The sequence below is a fragment of the Saccopteryx bilineata genome, chromosome 9 (assembly GCF_036850765.1).
Source record: "Saccopteryx bilineata isolate mSacBil1 chromosome 9, mSacBil1_pri_phased_curated, whole genome shotgun sequence".
Lineage (NCBI taxonomy): Eukaryota > Metazoa > Chordata > Mammalia > Chiroptera > Emballonuridae > Saccopteryx > Saccopteryx bilineata.
The window spans coordinates 74,725,516-74,748,355 of record NC_089498.1 but is presented as its reverse complement, the minus strand read 5'-3'; the positions used below and the strand labels follow the sequence as shown (position 1 = coordinate 74,748,355).

Here is a 22,840-nt window from a genome sequence, read left to right as displayed (position 1 = left end):
CTGGAATTTTTCACTTACTATTTTTGGCCTATGATTGACTGAGGGTAAATGAAACCATGGAAAGTGAAACCACTAATAAGATGGGACTACTGTGCATTATAAATCCATAATACATTAAAATTTTTGCTTTGTCGTGTTTTTTTAAAGAAAATATGAGAAAAAATAGTCTGTTATGTTTACTCTTGTATTTACCATTTCTGGGGCCTTTCATTCCTTCCTGAATATTCTGGTTTCCATCTGGTATCAGTTCCCTTCAATTGGAAAAACTTTCTTTGGCATTTCTTCTAGTGCACATCTGTTGGTAATGAATTAATTTATATCGTTCCTTTTGGTAGGAAATTCTAGATACAGAGTTATAGATTTGATGTAAAATTCTCAATTACTGCTTCACTACTTCTGATTCTCTCTGATGATTAGTCACTGGTTATTTGAATCATTGTTCCCCATATGTAATAACGTTGTTTTCCTTGCTCTGCTTTACAGATTTTTTTTTGTTTTCTAGAAATTTGATTATGATCATTGTGGTTGGCTTTGCATTTATCCTTCTTGGTATTTGATGAGCTACTTGTATCTATAAATTTATAGTTTTTATTAAATTTGATGTTTTTGGCAATTATCTCTTTTTTTTAATTTAGAAATTAATTATAATGTGGTACTTTGGTCCATAAGAACATAAAGATTTCAGGTGAACATTCCTATAGCATTTGAACTGTTGGCTGCATTATTTTCCCCTCACCCAAGGTCAAATAGTTTTTCATCACCATATATTTATCCCTCTTTACTCCCTGTTGCCACTATTTCACTTTTGTGTTCTTGAGTCTTCTCAGTTTTATATCCCACTGATGTATGAAATTTAGTTCTTAACTTTTTCTGATTTACTTATTTCACTTAATATAATGTTCTCAGAATCCATCCATGTTGTTTTAAATGGCAATGTAGCATCATTTTTTATGGCTAAGTAGTACTCCATTGAATATGTGTCCAACAACTTTTTTTTTTTTTTGAGAGCAGGGGAGATAGACAGACTCCCACATGAGCCTTGACCAGGATCCACCTGGCAACCCTCATCTGGGGGCCAGTGTTCAAATTGGCTAAGCTGTTCTCAGCCCCTAAGGCCAACGCTCAAACCAATCAAGTGACTGGCTGTGAGAAGGGAAGAGGGGTTGGAAGGGAAGGGAAGAGAAGCATTTGGTTGCTTCTCATCTATGCCCTGACTGGGAATCAAATCGGGAACGTCTGTAAGCAAACTGACACTCTGTCCACTGAGGCAACCAGCCAGGGTCAATACCACATCTTCTTTATCCAATCTTCTGTCAAGGGACACTTTGGTTGTTTCCATGTCTTGGCCACCATGAATAATGCTGCGATGAACATGAGATGCATGAGTCTTTGCATACCAATGTTTTTGAGTTTTGAGTAAACTCAATAAGGTGATTGCTGGGTCATATGGTAGTTCCATTCTTAATGTTTAAAGAAACTTCCATACTGTCTTCCATAATGGTCATACCAGTTTACATTCTTACCAGCAGTGAATGAGGGTTCCTTTTTCTCCATACATCTCCACACTTGTCATTACCTGCTTGTTGATAAAAGCCAATCTAATAGGTGTGAGGTGGTATCTCATTGTAGTTTTGATTTGCATTTCTCTAATAGCTAGTGAAGATGAGCATCTTTTCACATATCTATTTGTTGTTTTTATGTCTTAATGAGAAAAATGTCTGTTCAGGCCCTCCCCCCATTTTTTAATTGGATAGCTATTATTTCTTTAAATTTTTTTTCTTTGGCCCCATTTTCTCTCATCTGTCTGGGACTCCAGTAACACAAATGTTAAACCACTACCTGACAAATCTCTGAAGCTCTGTTTTTTATTTTTTTCAATCCTTTCTCTACTTATCAGACTGTGTAATTTCTGCTGATTTATCTTCATGTCAGCTGACTCTTCAGAGATAGCATCTCTGCCATTAAACAGTCCAGTAAATTTTATTCTGGATGTTGCATTCTTCAGTTTTAGAACTTTTATTTTTATAGTTTTCTTTTTCATCTGAAATGACCTATCATTTCCTTAATAAAAGCATATTTTATATCTTTGAGTATTATTATAATAACTACTTTAAAATCCATGTCTGCTTGCCCTCGCCAGTTGACTCAGTGGTAGAGCGTCAACCCGGCATGTGGCTGTCCCAGGTTCAATTCCTGGTTAGGGCACACAGGAGAAGTGACCATCTGCTTCTCCACCTTTGCCCTCTTTCTTCTATCTCTCTCTTCCCCTCCTGTAGCCAAGGCTCCATTGAAGCAGTTGGCCCGGGTGCTGAGGATGGCTCCATGGCCTCCACCTCAGGTGCTAAAATGGCTCTGGTTGCAATTGAGCAAATGGCCCAGATGGGCAGAGCATCGTCCCCTAGTGGGTTTGCCAGGTGGATCCCAGTCAGGCACATCCTAGAGTCTGTCCCTCTGCCTCCCCACTTCCCACTTAAGAAAAATACAAAACTAAATTAAATTAAATCTATGTCTGCTCATTTTCAACACCTGTGTCATCTAGAGATTGATCTCCATTGATTGCCTTTTCTCTTGAAAATGAGCCAAATTTTCACATTTCCACATGTCTAGTAATTTTGGATTATAGACTGTATATTATAAATGTCATGTCATAGACTCTGGATTTGGTTATATTCATTTAAAGAGTATTTGTATTTTGTTTCATTGTTGCAGGCTATTAGCTTGACTGGATTTGGCTGGAGTTTATATACAGAATTTGGGTCTCCCCTCTTTGGACTTCTCCTTGCCAGGATTTTCCCCTTCACTTTTCAGTGGTTATAGTTTTCCCAAAATCTGTCCTCTGGTTTTTCAAGCCTGAAAAACTGAGGACACCTGCCGCGGACCAGCGTGGCTCCTAATAATGGTGCGGAATTAAGGAAACACACTTATCAAAACAAAAACGATGGGACCGGGAGGACTCCTCAAACTGCCTGGCAGAATCCGAGTGCCTCAGAGCCTCAGTTCGCTTTATTATATAGCCATATGCAAATCAAGGACCTTGATACAAAGTTGCACATCCAAGGCTAAGACAGGAACTCTGCCAAGGCAAAAACAGGATACATTAGTGAAATCTACCAACATCTGAAACAAAGAGTCAGAGGCAGGGCATGTATATTGCCTTTAGCAACCCAAGGAAGCAAGTGGAGTGGGTGCAAATACTCAGCATCAAAGCCAAATATGGAGATGGAGGGGGGAGAACTTAGCCTTTTGCTAAGCCTTGAAATCTACAATGGCTTTTTCCCATTTATGGTCCACAACATATCCCCCTTTTCTTTTTTATTTTTAATTTGTGTACTGAGATTTGCACTCATCTGATTTCTTAGTTTCCCAGATTCTAATTTGTAGGCAGACGGAAAAAATACAGAACAAACACAAAATGAGTATAGCCAATGCTAACAGATACCCAAAACAAGTATACTAATACATCACAGTGATTAAAGCCTTTGAGCAAACTCTTTAAGCTAATATAATAAGAATCTATAAAAGAGTAATGTCCTTTTTTTTTTTTTAATTTTATTTTTAATGGGGTGACATCAATAAATCAGGATACATATATTCAAAGATAACAAGTCCAGGTTATCTCCTCGTTCACTTATGTTGCATACCCATCACCCAAAGTCAGATTGTCCTCTGTCACCTTCTATCCAGTTTTTTTGTGCCCCTCCCCCTTTCCCTCTCCTTCTCCCTCTTCCCCCTATCCCCGTAACCACCACACTCTTATCAATGTCTCCTAGTTTCACTTTTATGTCCCACCTACATATGGAATAATGCAGTTCCTGTTTTTTTCTGATTTACTTATTTCACTTCGTATAATGTTATCAAGATCCCACCATTTTGCTGTAAATGATCTGATGTCATTTCTTTTTTTTTTAATTTTTTTTTTTTCATTTTTCTGAAGCTGGAAACAGGGAGAGACAGTCAGACAGACTCCCGCATGCGCCCGACCGGGATCCACCCGGCACGCTCACCATGGGGCGACGCTCTGCCCACCAGGGGGCGATGCTCTGCCCATCCTGGGCGTCGCCATGTTGTGACCAGAGCCACTCTAGCGCCTGAGGCAGAGGCCACAGAGCCATCCCCAGCGCCCGGGCCATCTTTGCTCCAGTGGAGCCTTGGCTGCGGGAGGGGAAGAGAGAGACAGAGAGGAAAGTGCAGCAGAGGAGTGGAGAAGCAAATGTGCGCTTCTCCTGTGTGCCCTGGCCGGGAATCGAACCCGGGTCCTCCGCATGCTAGGTCGACGCTCTACCGCTGAGCCAACCGGCCAGGGCCGATGTCATCATTTCTTATGGCTGAGTAGTATTCCATAGTGTATATGTGCCACATCTTCTTTATCCAGTCATCTATTGACGGGCTTTTTGGTTGTTTACATGTCCTGGCCACTGTGAACAATGCTGCAATGAACATGGGGCAGCATGTGTCTTCACGTATCAATGTTTCTGAGTTTTGGGGGTATATACCCAGTAGAGGGATTGCTGGGTCATAAGGTAATTCTATTTTCAGTTTTTTGAGGAACCACCATACTTTCTTCCATAATGGTTGTACTACTTTACATTCCCACCAACAGTGAATGTGGGTTCCTTTTTCTCCACAGCCTCTCCAACATTTGCTATTACCTGTCTTGCTAATAATAGCTAATCTAACAGGTGTGAGGTGGTATCTTATTGCAGTTTTGATTTGCATTTCTCTGATAACTAAAGAAGATGAGCATCTTTTCATATTTCTGCTGGCCATTTGTATTTCTTCCTGGGAGAAGTGTCTGTTCATGTCCTCTTCCCATTTTTTTTATTGGATTGTTCGTTTGTTTGTTGTTGAATTTTATGAGTTCTTTGTATATTTTGGATATTAGGCCCTTATCTGAGCTGTTGTTTGAAAATATCATTTCCCATTTAGTTGGCTGTCTGTTTATTTTGTTATCAGTTTCTCTTGCTGAGCAAAAACTTCTTAGTCTCATGTAGTCCCATTCAAAACAAGTATACTAATACATCACAGTGATTAAAGCCTTTGAGCAAACTCTTTAAGCTAATACAACAAGAATCTATAAAAGAGTAATGTCCTTAACGTGTTCACCAAGTCCAAATCGGCACCAACACCATTCCAAATCTTTGTAAATGCAACCCAACCCCAGTTCAGTCCATTAAAAACTGTCACAGGAGCAGGAGTCCAGGAAAAGTCCACATTCAGGAAAAGTCCACATGGCATTGGAATTGCCGTCACACTTCCACACTCTGCAGCTAGCATCAAAGTCCCAATTACCGCTGCTCCCAGCTGGCAATGACCCAGGTAGACTGGAAAAGCTGTCAATAGCAACATGAAGACGGAGCTTCCGTTTTCTTTAAACTGGAAGGATGAACCCAGGGGTCCTATACTGGAGCTTTACAGCCATGGGGTGGTGAGGAGAACCTTGGGATACACTAAGTTGGGTGGCAGAGGTAAATTTGTAAGTTGGCAAAAAAGGAAAAAAGGAGCTCTGAATTAGGAGTAGGTCCTAGCCTAAAATATGAGTGGGGCATTGAGGCAGGAGAAATAAAGGAAAGACTATATATTAAACAAAGCAGCAGAAAACAGGACTATCAATACCCACAACAGAGATCTTCGAGGGAAGAATAAAAAACCTGAATATTCAGGCAAGACATAGTTAAGCGGCCCTTGTAAATGAGACCAGTCTACCGGCTACTTGGAAGAAATACCCCAGGCTCATCCACAGTGTCATAGATGGGGCCGATGGCCCTGGACACCATTTAGCCTTCAGTGGCGAATCCCACTATTCTGGGCAAGGTTAGGTCACAGGTAGCTGGAGCAGGGCTGGAAGAGACTGAACCCTCCCTTAGAGGAGCGAGGAGGAAGCCTACCTTCCAGTGTGTCCCTTCTTCCTCACAGCAAAGGCATGTAAGCCTGGCAGACTTTGGCTTAAATGACCATCCTTTCCACTATTGAAGCAGGGCCCTGATGAAGTTCCAGTTGGAGCGTTGGAGCCTTTGAGGGCATATGCCAAGAGCTAGTATTTTACCTGATCTCCTTTGGGCTTTTTTGGCCTCTTGGTACCTTAAAAGCCGTGCTCAGAAGATCTCACTGAGGGGCTTGAGAGTCCCTATCTGCCTATATATCTGGAGCTATTTGGAAAAAAGACAAAACAGTGTTATTAGCTGAATCAAATAAAAATTAAAAAAGGGTTAGTAGTTTGCAGGACAAAAAAATTTGGCATCTCTTGTACATCAGCATTCAAAAGAAACTGTTTGAAGTAAAAAGCATGACAGGGTAGACCTGCAGGAGCTCCAGGACATGACCCCCCCCCCTTTCTTTTTATATTATTTACAATTGATCTTCAAGCAAATGTTAAGCACACTTTAAAATACTTTGACTTCAAAGATTGCAAGAAATTCTTGACTTTGTTAACTTTTAACAAAAATAGACTAAATGCACCTTCAAGCAACATTCCCACACTTATCAAAACACCCCCTTAACATTAATTAACAGGCACTTTAAAGAGTACATATCAAAACTGAAAAATCCCAGTGTGATCTTCATTATTCTCCTACAGTAAAAAGAATCTTTACACTTTTATTATGTAAATCTATGCTGCTTCAAGCCTTCCACTTGCGGCCTGGAGCAGCCTGGCTAAATTAGCAAGTCTTTTGGATCTAAAATGAGTGTGCTTTACTTATTCCAAACAAAATTATATTTATGTAGGGAAATGAAATTATTTTTATTTTGTTTTCAATACTAGAGCCGGCATTTCCAAAATTATTATTATTTTTTTTCATGTAAGAACTTAATTCAGGCCTTATAAACAAAGACACTTAGACATTAAACAAAGACTTTACATACAATCACACAAATCAAGAGTGAAACCCGGGGTTTTAGAGATTAAACTATGGCCTGCTTGATCTTAAGTAGGGCTACCTTAATAGGAATATAATAAGGATATATACTAAACAGAGATCTCTCTCAAGAAATCTCAAGATGGCCATATGAGATTTCTGTTCAGCAACACCCAAATCAGGCCCTCCTTTCGCCCTTTTTTCAGGCAATGGAGCAGGAAATAAATAAAATAATCTAAAACATTAAAAAAAAATAGATAATAATAATTGAGAAAGGGAAGAGAGTATAGTAAAATAAGTCTTATGCAATTGCTCTTGTGAAGTGAGTCTCTCATCTAGAATCATGGTGTCTCACCAGTCGTTCAGGGATCCACCAAAGAGCTTCAGCAGACCTAGGAAAAACACACACATACCCTCAGCCCCATAAGAGAACAGGGTCTGGCCCTTGCCAGATTCCTGTGAGCAGGTCTCTCCATTGCACTTCAGGGAAGGCTTTCCTTGCAGGGTTCCAGAGTCTCTCTGCTGCTGAATGACCCTGTACATCAGTATTCAAAAAACTTAAAGTAAAAAGAGCATGACAAAGAAGATTTGCAGGAGTTTCCTAATACTTAAGTTGCTATTTGGCTCCTAACTCTGAACACACCTCACAATGCACTAACCAAATCAATAAGTCTTAAGGATCTACATTCTATTTTACTTAAATTTAAATGAGCACTCGTTACAAGTTCTAAAAACATTTTATTTTTTCTAAATATTAGAGCCAGCATTTCCAATTTTTGCATGCAAAAAAAACTTAATTCAGGCCTTAAAAACAGACACATTTTGACAACATTAAACAAAGACTAAACAGAAACAAGAATTAGACAAACCAGAGAGAAACCCGGGATTTCAGAACACATGCAGATTAGAAAGATGCCTGCCCGATATTAGTCAGGGCATCCTCAGACACAGGGACTGAAGGATGTGACTAAACAAAATCTACCCGAGAAAATTTGCTCTCGGCAGCTGCTGGGATATTTTCTATAGTCAGATCCAACACAGGTCCGCTGCTTCAATTTCCAGGCAAAGAACAAGAAAGAAACGAAATGATAGTTCAGAAGACCATAGTTAAAACATTAAAGAAAATCAGATCATGACAGGAAAAGCTGTAACTTTCCTAATACCTGAATCTCCTATCCATTCTCAAATTCTATAGTTGCTGTAACTGGCGGCTCAGGTTGACTATGCTGAGATTTTTCTCCTACCTCAACAGCCCCTTCATGAAAGTCCAACTTCCACAGCAAATAATCACCACTGGAGAGACAAGCACAAGCAATCACCTTCCAGTCATTTGGGGGAAGAGCCTCTGCCCTAATAGTATCTAATAAACCAAGTGAAGAAGGGGCAGTAGGCCCATACTGAACACAAACAAGTTTAAGCTCTTTCAGAGCTTTAAAAGGTACAGGTTCATGTTCTCACACTAGTCTCCCTGTATCATCCTGTCTTTCTACAACAGAAAAATGGGTAAAGCCATCATTTATTGTTTTCCCTACATTTTGAGCCTGGTCTATAGATTGTTGGAGGGGGTATTTCTCAGATTTTGAGCTATAGACTCCGCAATCAGCCTGATAAGGGAACGGAGGAGCAGAGGGTTGAATATAGGAAGAAGCTGAGGGCAGTGGAGGCCCCGCGGCTAAGGCAGCCGTAGCCACGGATTTTTCATCCCCCTTGTCATCCTCTCCAAGTTATCCTTGTATTCACATCCCTCTGTTTCCGGCTCACCCTGATACTCTTCAGACGAGTTGTCTTCATACGGAAACATTTCTACAAAAAGGTCTCTTATTTTTTACCGTATCTGTCCCATATTCTTTTACTCCCAACTACACTTTCCCCAAAAACTTTCTTTTTTCTTTTTTTTTTTTTTTCCTGCACCTTCCTGAAGCTGGAAACGGGGAGAGACAGTCAGACTCCTGCACGCACCCAACCGGGATCCACCCGGCACGCCCACCAGGGGCGACGCTCTGCCCACCAGGGGGCGATGCTCTGCCCCTCTGGGGCGTCGCTCTGCCACGACCAGAGCCACTCTAGCACCTGGGGCAGAGGCCTAGGAGCCATCCCCAGCGCCCGGGCCATCTTTGCTCCAACGGAGCCTTGACTGCGGGAGGGGAAGAGAGAGACAGAGAGGAAGGAGGGGGGGGTGGAGAAGCAAATGGGCGCTTCTCCCTTGCGCCCTGGCTGGAAATCGAACCCGGGTCCCCCGCACGCCAGGCCAACACTCTACCGCTGAGCCAACCGGCCAGGGCCCCGAAAAACTTGCTTTACTCACTGTGCGTACTTCACTTTGGGGAGTTCCATCACCTTCCTTCAGTTTTAGTTTCCTCGTACTCATACTCAAGTCTTCTGTTCAGGCGCCACTTGCCACGGACCAGCGCGGCTCCTAATAACGGTTCGGAATTAAGGAAACACACTTATCAAAACAAAACCAATGGGACCGGGAGGACTCCTCAAACTGCCTGGCAGTATCCGAGTGCCTCATAGCCCCAGTTCACTTTATTATATAGCCATATGCAAATCAAGGACCCTGATACAAAGTTGCACACCAAAGGCTAAGAACTCTCCCAAGGCAAAAACAGGATAATTAGTGAAATCTACCAACATCTGAAACAAAGAGTCAAAGGCAGGGCATGTATATTGCTTCCAGCAACCCAAGGAAGCAAGTGGAGTGGGTGCAAATACTCAGCATCAAAGCCAAATATGGAGATGGAAGGGGGAGAACTTAGCCTTTTGCTAAGCCTTGAAATCTACAATGGCTTTTTGCCATTTATGGTCCACAACAGACACCAATCCTTCTGATGCAGACTAGGACTTCCTTTAGGTTGAAAGTCATATAAAGTGGGAGACTCACCAGTGCTGTTCCCTTTTTGAGTCTCGCCTTCCCTCCAATATCTTCCCATGATCACTCTCTAGTGCCTTTAATTAGTTTTTGTCTTTTGTCTGTAGTATGTAATTGCCATATGAGGAAGGATTAGCCTGAGAGATGCTACTCATCGATTATCAGAGGTGGATTAAGGCCTGGTTAGTATTAAATGCTAAGAGAGGGCTTCAGACAGGCGTAAGAAGCAGGAGAGAGAAATAAAAGTGGGAAAGGGGGGAAGGAAGGAATGAAGAGAAAGAAAATATAAGTAGGAAAAAAATGTGGTTTTGAAATAACCTAAGAAATTACTTAGGGTACCCCTCAGAAGCAAAATTGTCATGACTTCCCTACTTCTATTATAGATACTTTAGATTTGAGTTTAGAGCACATGGGTCTTATTTCTGGCATTGCTGCTGACATGGAGAATGAGTTGGGACAGTTCCTATACCATTCTGTTCACTTATCAGAAAAGGGAATGCTAATTTTCATCTACTATGATCCCTTGATACCGGGCCATGTTAACCTGATACAATTATATTTATCATAGGGAAGCTTGATGTAAAAACTCTTTAGAAGAAAATTAGGAAGGAATTATAAGGTAGCTCATGAGTGATTGGCTCTCAGAAGTGTGTCTACTTCATATGTCCACATTTCACTTTCTTGGGAAATATAATAGCTTATTAAGTTGAAAGTGCACCAGGCTTTTAAACATTCAAATTTTGTACTGATTTTTCAAGTAAACAGGTATTTCCTTGACAAGCTTATAAAAAAGTTAAACAGAACCGGATGAAGTCATCTTACATTTCATTCTCATGTCTCTTCAAAGTTAATTGTTGCATAAGCAAACTAATATATTACTCTTTCATTCATCTTTTTCCAAAATACTTCGATCACACATCAGTACAAATTACTAAAAAGCCTTTATCAACTGTGAATAATAAGTATGAGTTTTCTCTGACTTTGCTATCACACAAATTTTTAAAATCCATTTCATAGCAAATCATAAAGCAGAACTAACCCAGCAAAAGATATCAACTATTCAGACTACATTCACCCAAGCCATGACAAATTGATTTTAGTATGAAAGTATGAGAAGTGATAGCTCTCAGTTGTGAAACAGAAGAAAAGGAATGAGATTTAATTTTAGATATCATGTTTTATATATCTCTTGATTTTCTCCACAGCATATAGTGTATAGTAAGCATTCACATGTCTGGTTGAATTCATATGTTTTGATTGATACATGATATAACATTAATAAGTTATTAAATAAAAATATTTTAAGAAACTTTCCCAATTGAGAAATACTAAGAAAACTGTCTCTCTCACACTCTCTCACACACATACACAATCTAGTAATACATGCTTTTTAAAAAAATTTTTGAAAAAGAACACTTATAGTTAGTAATAGTTTACATATAAATGCTGCAATATTTGGACTGCGCTATTATAAACGATTAATTTTCACTAAAAGCACTTTTCCCACAATCACTTATACATGTTATGTCAGCATCATACTTTTGAAGCTAACATACAGTTTCCACTATAGGAAGGCTATAAGATGTAATATTTATAGCCATGGACACAATTTAAATCATAGTACATGCTGATGTTGATGCTCACTACTATGGAAAATTCTTCAGTTCTCACACTTCGATAAAATAAATTTTGTATTGCCTTCAAATAGAAGAAGCATTTCTCTGATTATCCTCTATTTCAATTTAAAGTCTAAAAAACTTGCCTGACTGCTGGTGGCACAGTGGATAGAGTGTCGAACCAAAACACTGAGGTGCCTGGTTCAAAACCCCAAGGTCACTAGCTTGTGTGTGGGGTCATCAGCTTGAGCACAGGATCATCCACATGATCCCAAGGATTCTGGCTTGAGCAAAGGGTCACTCATTTGGCTTGAGTGCCCACTTTAAGGCACATATGAGAAGCAATAAATGAACAACTAAAGTGAAACAACTACGAGTTGATGCTTCTCATCTTTCTCCTCCCTCTCTCTCTCCCTGTCTCTCTCTCTCTCTTAAAAAAAAAGTCTGCCTGACCTGTGGTGGCACAGTGGTTAAAGTGCATTATACTGTTCGGAACACCAGGGTCACCGGTTCAAAGCCCTGGACCTGCTTGGTCAAGGCACATATGGGAGTTAATGCTTCCAGCTCCTCCCCACCCATCTCTTCTCTCTAAAATGAATAAATAAAATCTTTTCTTTTTTAAAGTTTAAGCCCTGGCTGGTTGGCTCAGTAGTAGAGCCCCAGCCTGGCCTGTGGAAGACCCAGGTTCAATTCCCAGTCAAGGCACACAGGAGAAGCAACAATCTGCTTCTCCACCTCTCCCCCTTCTCTCTCTTTTTCTTTCTCTTTCTCTCTCTTCTCCTTCTGCAGCCATGGCTCAATTGGCTGGAGCAAGTTGGCCTTGAGTGCTGAGGATGACTCCATGGCCTCTGCCTCAGGTGCTAAAAAAGATGGCTCCAGTTGCAACTGAGCAATGGCCCCAGATGGGTAGAGCATCGCCCCCTAGAGGGCTTTCCAGGTGGATCCCAGTTGGGGTGCATGTGGGAGTCTGTCTCTCTGTCTCACCTCCTCTCACTAAAAAATTAAAAAAAAATTTTTTTAAGTCTAAAGAACTTCAACTTAAATAACTAAAATCCATAATATACCTGGCTTTCAAGTCTCCATGTGTCTGAGAAACAAATGTCAACCAATCTTATTTACATGATAAAACATGAACCCAGAAAAAAATATGATCAAAAGTAGTTATGTTATTAACCTAGACTAACAAGGAGACTTAGTAATAATGTACTTTGTGAACTCTTCCAATGAGACAAGTAAGGTTCAAAGGGGTTAAATGACTTGCATCAATTTTGCTTTTGCTACAGAGCAGCAGAATCAGAGCCCATGTCTCCTGACTCCCCATCTGGTGTCTTTGCATTATACTGTTCCACCCTTTATAGAGCTAGAGACTTTTAAATGGTCTTAAATAAATCCTCTATGGTCATAGACAATAAGCTAAATAAATATACATTTAACTGAGGTAGGCACTGGCTGGGTTGCTCAGTGACAGAGCATCATCCTGGCACACTGAGGTCACTGGTTCAATCCTAGGTCGGGGCATACAGGAAGCAATCAATGCATAACTAAGTGGGACAATGAGTTGATGCTTCTCTTTATGTTTCCTTCTCCCTCCCCACCCTTCTTCTCTCCCCCACTTCCTTTCTCTCTCTTAAATCAATGGGACATTTTTTGAAAGAATATTTAACTAAGCTAAATGCATTGTTACAAATCTTAAGTTTCTAAGTATTATGCTTTTCTAATTTGGCAATTTAAACATCAAGCCTGTGTGTATTGTTTACATAACATACCTTTATTATTTATCCTTATATATCTGTTTTAATTATTCTCAGTAGCTGTGTTTTTTAGCTTGTAAAGAGGTAGAAAAGACTGCAGGGCCCCTGGCCGGTAGGCTCAGTGGTAGAGTGTTGGCTCGGCATCTGGAAGTCCCGGGTTTGATTCCCGGCCAGGGCACACAAGAGAAGCGCCCATCCGCTTCTGTACCCTTCCCCCTCTCCTTTCTCTCTGTCTCTTTCTTCTCCTCCTGCAGCCAGGGCTCCATTGGAGCAGAGTTGGCTTGGGCGCAGAGGAGGGCTTCATGGCCTCCACCTCAGGTGCTAAAATGGCTCCAGTTGCAATGGAGCAAATGGCCCAGATGGACAAAGCATCGCCCTCTGGTGGGCATGCTGGGTGGATCCCAGTTGAGCACGTGTGGGAGTGTCTTTCTTTCTCCCTGCTTCTCATTTCAGAAAAATACAAAAAAACCCATGACTGCACCAACTCATTAAAGAAAAAAGCTATAGCAATTACCAACTTGCCTCAAAAAGCTCTTTATATATATAGTTAGATCATAGTTGCTAGTCCCAAAAGTTAAATTTTCTCAAAAAACTCATTTAAAACTTTTCAAAGATTGAACTAATTCCTCATGTTTTTTTGGAGAATTATTTTATACCACTTTAGTATTTCATGTATCATTCTAATAAATAGGTTATTTCTCTTAGATGTTAAGTATTTGCCTGTAGCTGTGCTGTCTCACTTCACAACTAGAGAGTCAGTAGTAAAAGTTGTGAATTTTTTAAAATTCTCCTGAGATATGAAAGGTATTACTGTGAGATTGATGATTTTTTATTGTGAGAAAGATTTGTCGGAGGGTCCCAATTATAATGCTGTCGGCATCTGCGATAGAATCCTGGTTCTGCTACTTGCTAGCTACTTGACCTTGAGAATTTATCAACTCTGTGTGCCTCAAATTTCTCATCTGTGAAATAAGGATAATCAGAGAGCTTCTCTCATAGGATTGTTGTGAGCATTAAAAGAAAAAATTGTAGCACAGTGTAGACAAATAAGAAGAAATCAGTAGGCAGTTATTTTTCTTACTTTTCTGTATTTTTCCACTGTGTAATGTTTTTCTGGATGGGGACTTACTTCTCTTTTAGGTTCAGAGCATCATTCGCTCCCAAACCAGCATGGGTATGCGTCACAGAGATCGTCCTACTACTGGTAACACCCTCAAGTCTGGCTTGTGTTCAGCCCTCACAACCTACTTTTTTGGAGCTGATCTGAAAGGGAAGCTGACAATCAAAAACTTCCTGGAATTTCAGCGTAAACTTCAGCATGATGTTCTGAAGCTAGAGGTAGGTATTCCTTGGTTTTCCGGGAGCCATGGCGCTGTCCATCACATATGCATGTAGAGCCACTAGGTTGGGAGCACATGCATTATTCGCATTCTTTCAGTCTGCCTCCCAACTGTGAAAACTGATTGCTTTGAATCTTGCAATCTGACCGTGGATGGGAACAAAAAACAGTGTGTTCTATGAAAATGTCTTGGAGTAAGGTGGTTCTGGGCCTGAAAGCAAAAATGTCTAAATTGAGCATTTTAGTTGTCTTTGGATACACAGCTTGAAGAAGAAGAAATGCAGGGGTCAGAGCTGTCCTCAGCCTGAGTGTGTATCCCCAGTTTTATGCTCATTGTGTAGAAGGTACCAAATGGTGGAGATGAGGGGAGATCCGATCTGACTTAACTCAGTTGAGACAGTTTGAAAAATTACTACCAAATTCCTATTTTTAGTAAGAACTCTTACATGTCAACTATAATTTTAAAATATATATTTTTTAAAAAAGAACACTTCATTATTCATGCTGTAGAAGAGAAGCAGAAATAGGATAATACTAAAAATCAGATCTAACTTGGAAATGTGCTTTTGTACTTGTTTTCTGAAAATGGTGTAATTGATATTCAAATAACTTACCTAAAAAATGTAATGGATCTCTACAGTTTAGCCTTTTTGAAGAGGTTCTTGTAGTCCCTATTAAAAAAGTTATATGTAAGATTTTTATATGTACAGGAGAGGTCCCACAGGAAAATGGAAGGCCCTGTAAAGTAGCTAGGCCTAAGTGTTTATAAAATAGATTAAACAAAGATGGGCAACTTTGCCTTTACGAAGTTTTCATTCTTATCACCAGAGAAGATGAGTCAAAGTTGAGAGGATTTTTGTAAAGCAGACTTTGTTTCTTATTGTTCTGTAGTCTCTCCATGTAAGTTACTTTTCTACAATTGCCCTTCTTTGTTTCTTTCCTTCTGGTAGAGGGAGGATATCTTTCACACAGGAGTTTTATTTCCTGCTTTCAAGAGTCCAGCAGTTTTTGTATAAGAGTTGGTATGTATTAGGAGACTAGATATATGCCTTGACCCCTAGTATGCATACCTAGAGTGGTCTTCTTTGGAAACATGATAATCTGGGAATGTAAATTATTTAACTTATTAATTACTTAATTACCGTGGTTCCCCATGTATAAGACACACTTCTTTTTAGAAAAATTTGGGGTCTAAAAACTGGATGCATCTTATACAGTGGTTGTGGCATTTCAAATGCCATAAATGGAACTGAGGACAAGCTAATATATGAAGACAGTGATTCATTATCAGACACAGATGAGGACAAACTAATGAATGGGAGTTTTGACAGTTATGAGGAATTGTATGAATTTATGATGAATAAAACTTGAGTTCAATAACTTTATGTAATACATTGTTTTTTTCAAATTTCGGGCCCCAAAATTAAGGTGTGTCTTATACATGGGGAAATATGGTACAATTTAACATAGAGTATTGATTCATAAAATGTAGTTAGAGAATAGTACTTTTAATAAACTTTAAACAGGCCCTGGCCAATTGGCTCAGCAGTAGAGCGTCAGCCTGGCGTGTGGAAGTCCCAGGTTCGATTCCCAGCCAAGGCATATAGGAGAAGCGCCCATCTGCTTCTCCACCCTTCTCCCTCTCATTTCTCTCTATCTCTCTCTTCCCCTTCTGCAGCCAAGGCTATTGGAGCAAAGTTGGCCCGGGCACTGAGGATGGCCTCTGCCTTAGGCACTGGAATGGCTCCCAATTGCAGTGGAGCGACACCCCAGAGGGGCTAAGCATTGCCCCCTGGTGGGCATGCTGGGTGGATCCCGGTTGGGCGCATGTGGGAGTCTGTCTGACTGCCTCCCCCAGCTTCTCACTTGGTAAAAATACAAAAAATAAATAAATAATAAAAATAAACTTTAAATAACCATAAAGGGTCATTCAGAGCATGGAGCAGGTGCCAGTTCTGCAATCTAGCCTAACACTAATCTCTGGACATACAAGTAGGAGTCTCAAGAGACAGGGCATAGGACTTTTGTCTTTTATCCTGAGATGCTATCCATTTAAAAGCCCACTAATACATTGTACAGATTTCCAATGAGGTAGAATATTATAAAGTAGATTAGGGGTTTCATACTTGTATACCTACACATAGCCTGTATTCAAATACAAAAGAAAAAAGATCTAATAGACAGTCATATCTAAGACACTATTCTAGAAGCCCCTTTTGTATTTGACTTTGACTTAGGATCATCTGTAGACTTTGGGCCAAGACATACCAAGACTATTATTACTCATTGCCACTCTGCAGTTCCTGGTGTTAAGGGAACCAATTGACTCTTCTGTGAAAGAACCCAGCCTAATATGTAATAAATATTTATAAACCTCAAATTCATTCTTTCCATATAACAGCACAAGTCCTGTGAATAAGTGGCTCCTTATCAATAACATCTATATTGAAAGTTGTATGGATCAGTAGTATTGTGCCTTTCCAGCTAGATTGGTAGTTCTTTGAAAAGGTGTGAATAGTAGGAAGAGTATTGGTTTGGGTTCTCTCATAATGAGACCTTAGCTAAGAATTTTATTTACACCACTTACTGTCTGTGTGACATTTGATGAATTATTTATTCTCTCAGAACCTAGTTCCTAAAGGCAATGTTTCAGTGGGATGATGTTGCTTATGGGCTAAATTATTTTCCCCCAGAATTCCTATGTTGAAGCCCTAACCCCCAGTGCCTCAGAATGTGATTATACTTAAAGATAGGGCCTTTAAAGGGGTGGTTAAGTTAAAATGAGGCCTTTCAGGTGGGCCCTAATCCAATCCTGCTGGTGTCTTTATAAGAAGAAAACATTTGTACTCACAGGGAGGTACGAGGGGTGCAAATGTACATGATTGCAGAGGAACAATCATGTGAAGAGATAACCAGAGGGCAGCCAGCTGCAAGCCAAGGAGGGAAGCCACAAAGGAAACCAACTCAGCCTGTACCTTGATCTTAGACTTCCAGCCTCCAGAACTGTAGAAAAATGAACTTCTGTTGTTTAAGTCATCCATTTGGTGACATTTTGTTATGGCAGCCCTAGAAAACTCATATACCACCTGGCACCTAACTATGCCTTTAATGTGTATTCTTTCACCTTCTCCTGGATGCCCTCTACTGGCATATAGTAGGCACTTAAACTGGTCTTCTCAGAAAAATGACCAAAAGGCCTTACTTAAGAGTTTGAAAATAGTTTTCTCATAAAACATCTGGAAAATGGAGCAGTTTTTGTTTTTATGAAACATTTGATTTTACTTTTCAAAGTTTGGGTAATTTCTCCCCTCATTAAGTATGAAATATGTCATCATCACAGCCAAGAAGAAAATGGAAATGATTAATAGTAACTTTCATATGGGTTTTATAATTTAATCATTCTTTCTTTATCTCATTGGTTTTATTTCTTCTCTACTTTAAAATTTCAGATCAAGGAGATTTATACATAGTTTCATTTAGGTTTTTTGTGTTGTTGTTTTTTTTCACCAGAGTTGCTTTCAGAGTGAAAAGAACACCATTTATCTGTCAAATTTAACTTCCAGGTCAGGAAAGAGGGAAATGACCCTGAACATTTATTGAGTGCCTACTATAAGCCAGGCAATTTACATATATTACATGCTTTCTTTGTTTTAATTTCTGACAACCCTATTGGTTTTAGTGATATTATACCTGTGTCGCAGATGTAGAAACTGAAACTCAAAGATAAAAGTCACAGAACTATTAAATGGTTGAATCAGGATTCCAACTCAGACTTTCAGAATTATTTTCTATTCTTTATATAATTGTTGTTACTTTTAGTCTGAGATGAGATTACTGTGTGTGACCTATTTGGAGCTCTAAAGAAAAATAAAATGTCCTGAATTTTAGGAAGAGAAAAAGGTCAAATTTCTTGAATATCTAGATTTCTTCAACATTATCCTTTTCTAGTTCTTTTGCCCAAGTTGAGTGTTACAACTAAGAAAAAATATACTGTTCTGTTGTGTTTAGAAGATACTGCCTAAACTAGCCATTTAATTTCTTTTTCTAAGAATCATTAGCTTGTTAGACTTTTTTTAATGTTTTAATCCTCTTAATTCTGGTCAGCTTTGCTTTATTCTACCCTTATTTCTTTACTAGAAAGCCCGGCGGTCATACGAAATGACCGCTGTTCTAGATATTATAAATTGTAATTAAAATGATTTGTGCAAAGATGTCTGCTAATTCAAACTGAATTACCCAGGGCAGGCGGCGAGGACGCCCCTTTGCTTACTGCCCCACGGGGTTTCCCCCTTCTACTTGCTTAATTGTTTAAAGTAGAGTGCAGTGAAGGAAACCACTGGTGGTACATTTCTTAAGAGCCACCGCTAGCTCAATAAATAAAGGTGATTTAAATAATAAAATGTTAATTCACATGTCAAAGATCTCTTTGTACACAACATTTCTTGTGTAGATCTTTCCATCATTTTTAAGCTCGCCTTGCAGAGGACCATCAATTGTTTTTAATTTTACGTCTGTTCTTTCACGAACTCTTGAACAGGCAACATAAAGTTGACCGTGTCCAAATGCAGGCTCAGGTAAAAAAATGCCAACACACTTAAGCGTTTGGCCCTGAGACTTATTGATGGTCATAGCAAAGGCAAGTTTTACAGGAAATTGTCTATGTCTCAATTGAAACGGCAACCCTGTTTGAGATGGAGCCAAATCAATTCTTGGAGTGACATGTATTTCACCTTTAGAGGAGCCAAAGACTTAGCTATTTTGACATTATTTTTCAATTGGAGAACCTCTAGTCTTGTACCATTGCAAAGATCCCTTCTGGTGTTAAGATTTCTTAACAGCATGATAATTGCTCCAATCTTTAACCTCAATTTGTGAGGTGGCATGCCAGAAGGCGGGACTATTTGAATGCCGTGGCAACTTCACCCCATTGGCTAGTACAGTTACGCAAGCAACCAATAAGCTATCGGTGACAAACAGACACTTAAGCCGCATATAATAAAGATTTCAGAATTCAAAAAACATAGCTTTGAAGTAATACTTGGTTTTTTTAATATCTTTTGAAATTACTAAAAATTTCACCTAAAGTTACCAAGAACTTGAGTTGAGTTCCTTGGAGACAGGTGCCAAGTCTAATTCCAGTAATATATATTCATTGATTTCTTGTGGACTGCTGCAACTAAGATGTCAGTCAAAAATGAAAGTTAATTGAGAACTCTTTGAAAGATTATGGTTAATTTTAATTTTGATGAAGGGGAAAATGACATAAAAATGTCATGTCAAAGAAAAGCAAAAACTAATTTATACAAGAATGAAGACACCAACTCTAGAATATAAAACAAGGAAACTGAAATAGCATGATCTGTCAGAATTTCAGTCTATAGGATGATTTTTTAAATAAGTTTTGAGGTTCATATGCTCATTACATAACCAATAAGATTATCACATTTTAGGCATAACTATCAATTATCTGAAGGCAAAGTAATATAGTTCAAAGGATAACAGTGATTGTCTATTCTATCTTCCTAGCCTTGAAGGAAAAAAAATTGACATTAGATTTGTTCAGTCAGGAAGAAAGATAAAACGGAGACATAAAGAATTATGCTGATTATCCTCATCTGTCAGTAAGAGTAGAACAAAAAAAATAAGAGGGTTAATTTAAGTTAAAAATTAAAGAACTTTAAAAATGTTGTAGCCATGAAAATATTGTAACCACAACTGCATGATTAAAAGTGCCTATGGAAATTTCAGTATCACCTACCCTTTACATCATCAAGCTGACTTCATTGTACTCATCTCTTTAATGTGCTTAATATGGTCCTGATGCAGAGGACCATATTAAGAAACAGCCTCAGCTCTTATTTCTGGCCAAAAGAGTATGGAAAAGGAGACTAGGAGACAAGAAGGCTTTCAATCAAACACTTTCTGGAACTAGAACTCTCTTGACAAAACATTTAAAAAATTTTTAATAGCCAGTTTGAGCCAGTATGAGTCAGTTTCCCAGTTTTGAATGGACTCATATAAACTCAAAGATGAGAGTTGACTGACTCTTGATTTAATTAAATCTGAGAAACAAAATTAAATATGTTCGGTGGGTTTTCCTTTGTTTTATTCTTCCACTTTTGCCTCTAAAAGCAGAATGTGTATGGTTTTAAATCTATAGTTTCTTTTTCTATCTGTAGATATTTTCAGTTTGAATTTATCAAAAATCACTAAAAGCAGTATTAAAGAATATTTCTCTCTTTTATTTTTATTTTTATTTTTTTTAGCAAGAGAGAAAGATAGGAACAGACAGGAACGGAGAGATGAGAAGCATCAATCATCAATTCTTTGTTGTGGCTCCTTAGTTGTTCATTGATTGCTTTCTTATATGTGCTTTGACCGGGGGCTACAGCGGATTGAGTGACCCCTTGCTCAAGCCAGTGACCTTGGGTAAAACCAACAACCTTGGGCTTCAAGCCAGTGACCTATGGGCTCAAACCAGCAACCATGGAGTCATGTCTGTGATTCCATACTCAAGCCAGCAACCACACACTCAAGCTGGTGAGCCTGCACTCAAACTGGCCACCTCTGGGTTTCGAGCCTGGATCCTCTGCGTATCAGTCTGATGCTCTATGCACTGCACCCCTGCCTGGTCAGGCAGGTCTCTTTTAGATATTTATAACTTATAAGGATCCAAGAATATATTTAAAAGTTTTAAAAAAACTTCTAAGGTAACAATCCTAGCTGTATAAAAATTATAACTTTAATATTTGGTTACAATAATAAAATTCTTTTATGAGTTTATTTTTTTCTAAAAAATTTACTTAACGTGAACTGTTTTATCCTTGTAAAATTCTGATAGGTAAAGGCCCTAGCAAGCATTATTTTACTAAATGTAAAAGAAAAAGGCAACTGTTACTTTCACCATATAAAATATTTTTACTTCTTGCTTCTTTCAGTTATTTGTTTTCATTCCTTTACTTATTTATTAAATCCAGGTATTTATTTATCCTATAAAAATTAACAAATTAGGTTAGTAACATGATCCACCCAACCTACTAGTTTTATTTTGCCTGGGACACCAACAGGTGTTTTAGGAAAGAATCATTACTTTTACAACTAGAAATGTATATCTTGGCTGTATATAGTTGGTTAGAGGGTTGTCCAGATACACCAAGGCTGCAGGTTTGATTCCTGGTCAGTGCACATACAAGAATCAACAAATCAATAAACAAATGGAACAACAAATTGATGTTTCTTTCTGTCTCACTCTCTCTTCCTTCCCCTTTCTAAAGAAATGCAGTAAAAATAGAAATATATAAAAATAATAGAATAAATTTTCCATCTCTTCAACAATTCTTTATAAGTCAGTCACCCATGACTTGATGTTAGTAGTTTTCACAGCTGATTTATATTTTCTCCCTGTACCACATATTGTGAAGTAGGTCTTATCTCTTGTCCTGATGAGACCATGTTAGCTCTCAGGGTAAGTTAAACAAGGAGATAGGTAAAATCTAAAGACAAACTGATTTTATTTCTTGAAAATTTCTTTATATGCTCTAGCTCAAGTTTGCTATCTATCATTTGTGGCTTAGATGGTCTCTGGCTGTAGACTCAGACTGAAAATACTATATATGATAGAATTTCCCTGGTGATAGAAAGCTCCTTTGATGTTACAAATGCAACCTTGGTAATGATTCTGTAAAAGGTGAACAGAACAGTACTTTTTGTTTCATATCTTTTGGAGAATGAAGGAAAACGTTTTAGGAGTACTTTGTTTCTCAAAATATTGATCTTGGTATGGTTTTTAAAAGGCATTAATCAGCACTTCTGAATCTGATCTTCCTGATTGATCATAAAAGCACAGAAAACTGTTACAGATTGATATTTTTCTTTGATTTCCAGATGGCTTTGCAGTTCCAAAATAAATGATATATTAGTGATACTTCTGAAATACTTGACCATCTCCAGGATTTTCCCGTCATCAAATATCTTTAACTTTACATTCTAAGTTAATTTTAAACTGGCCATAAGGAAAAGAAAATCATGAATAAGTCATGAAGATTTAGTCTTTTTCCAGTGGAAATTTTTTCTCACTCTGTCATTCAAATAGTCTTATCAACCATTCTTTAATAAAACAGGTACTTCTCAATCTATGAATCAGCTGTGTACCAAGCTATCAAAAATTCAACGGTCAATTATTTGGAATTCAGAACACAACAATAATTTTTTTATTCGAACACACAACAGGATATTTAACATAGGATACCGTTGGCTGCAATACATTAAAATGAAAAGTATTATAGAAGAAGATCATTGTGGGTTTATAGTTCATTGTTTATACCTACTATTCTAGCTGCAGCAGTCTATGGACGTAGATCTTTAGTCATATCAAGTATTTTAACAAGTTCTGGCTGGTTGCCTCAGTG

The 22,840-nt window shown here is 38.7% G+C and overlaps 1 protein-coding gene across 4 annotated transcripts in view; it reads left to right on the top strand.

Annotated features, from left to right (window-relative positions):
- Window positions 1-22,840, top strand: part of MICU1 (mitochondrial calcium uptake 1) — a 265,614-nt gene that overhangs the window by 154,372 nt on the left and 88,402 nt on the right. For all 4 annotated transcript variants that reach the window (XM_066243013.1, XM_066243014.1, XM_066243012.1 and 1 more), the window contains one exon: window positions 14,234-14,431. In XM_066243013.1, coding sequence (XP_066099110.1) covers window positions 14,234-14,431 — 198 coding nt within the window. The remainder of the gene's footprint in view (window positions 1-14,233; window positions 14,432-22,840) is intronic.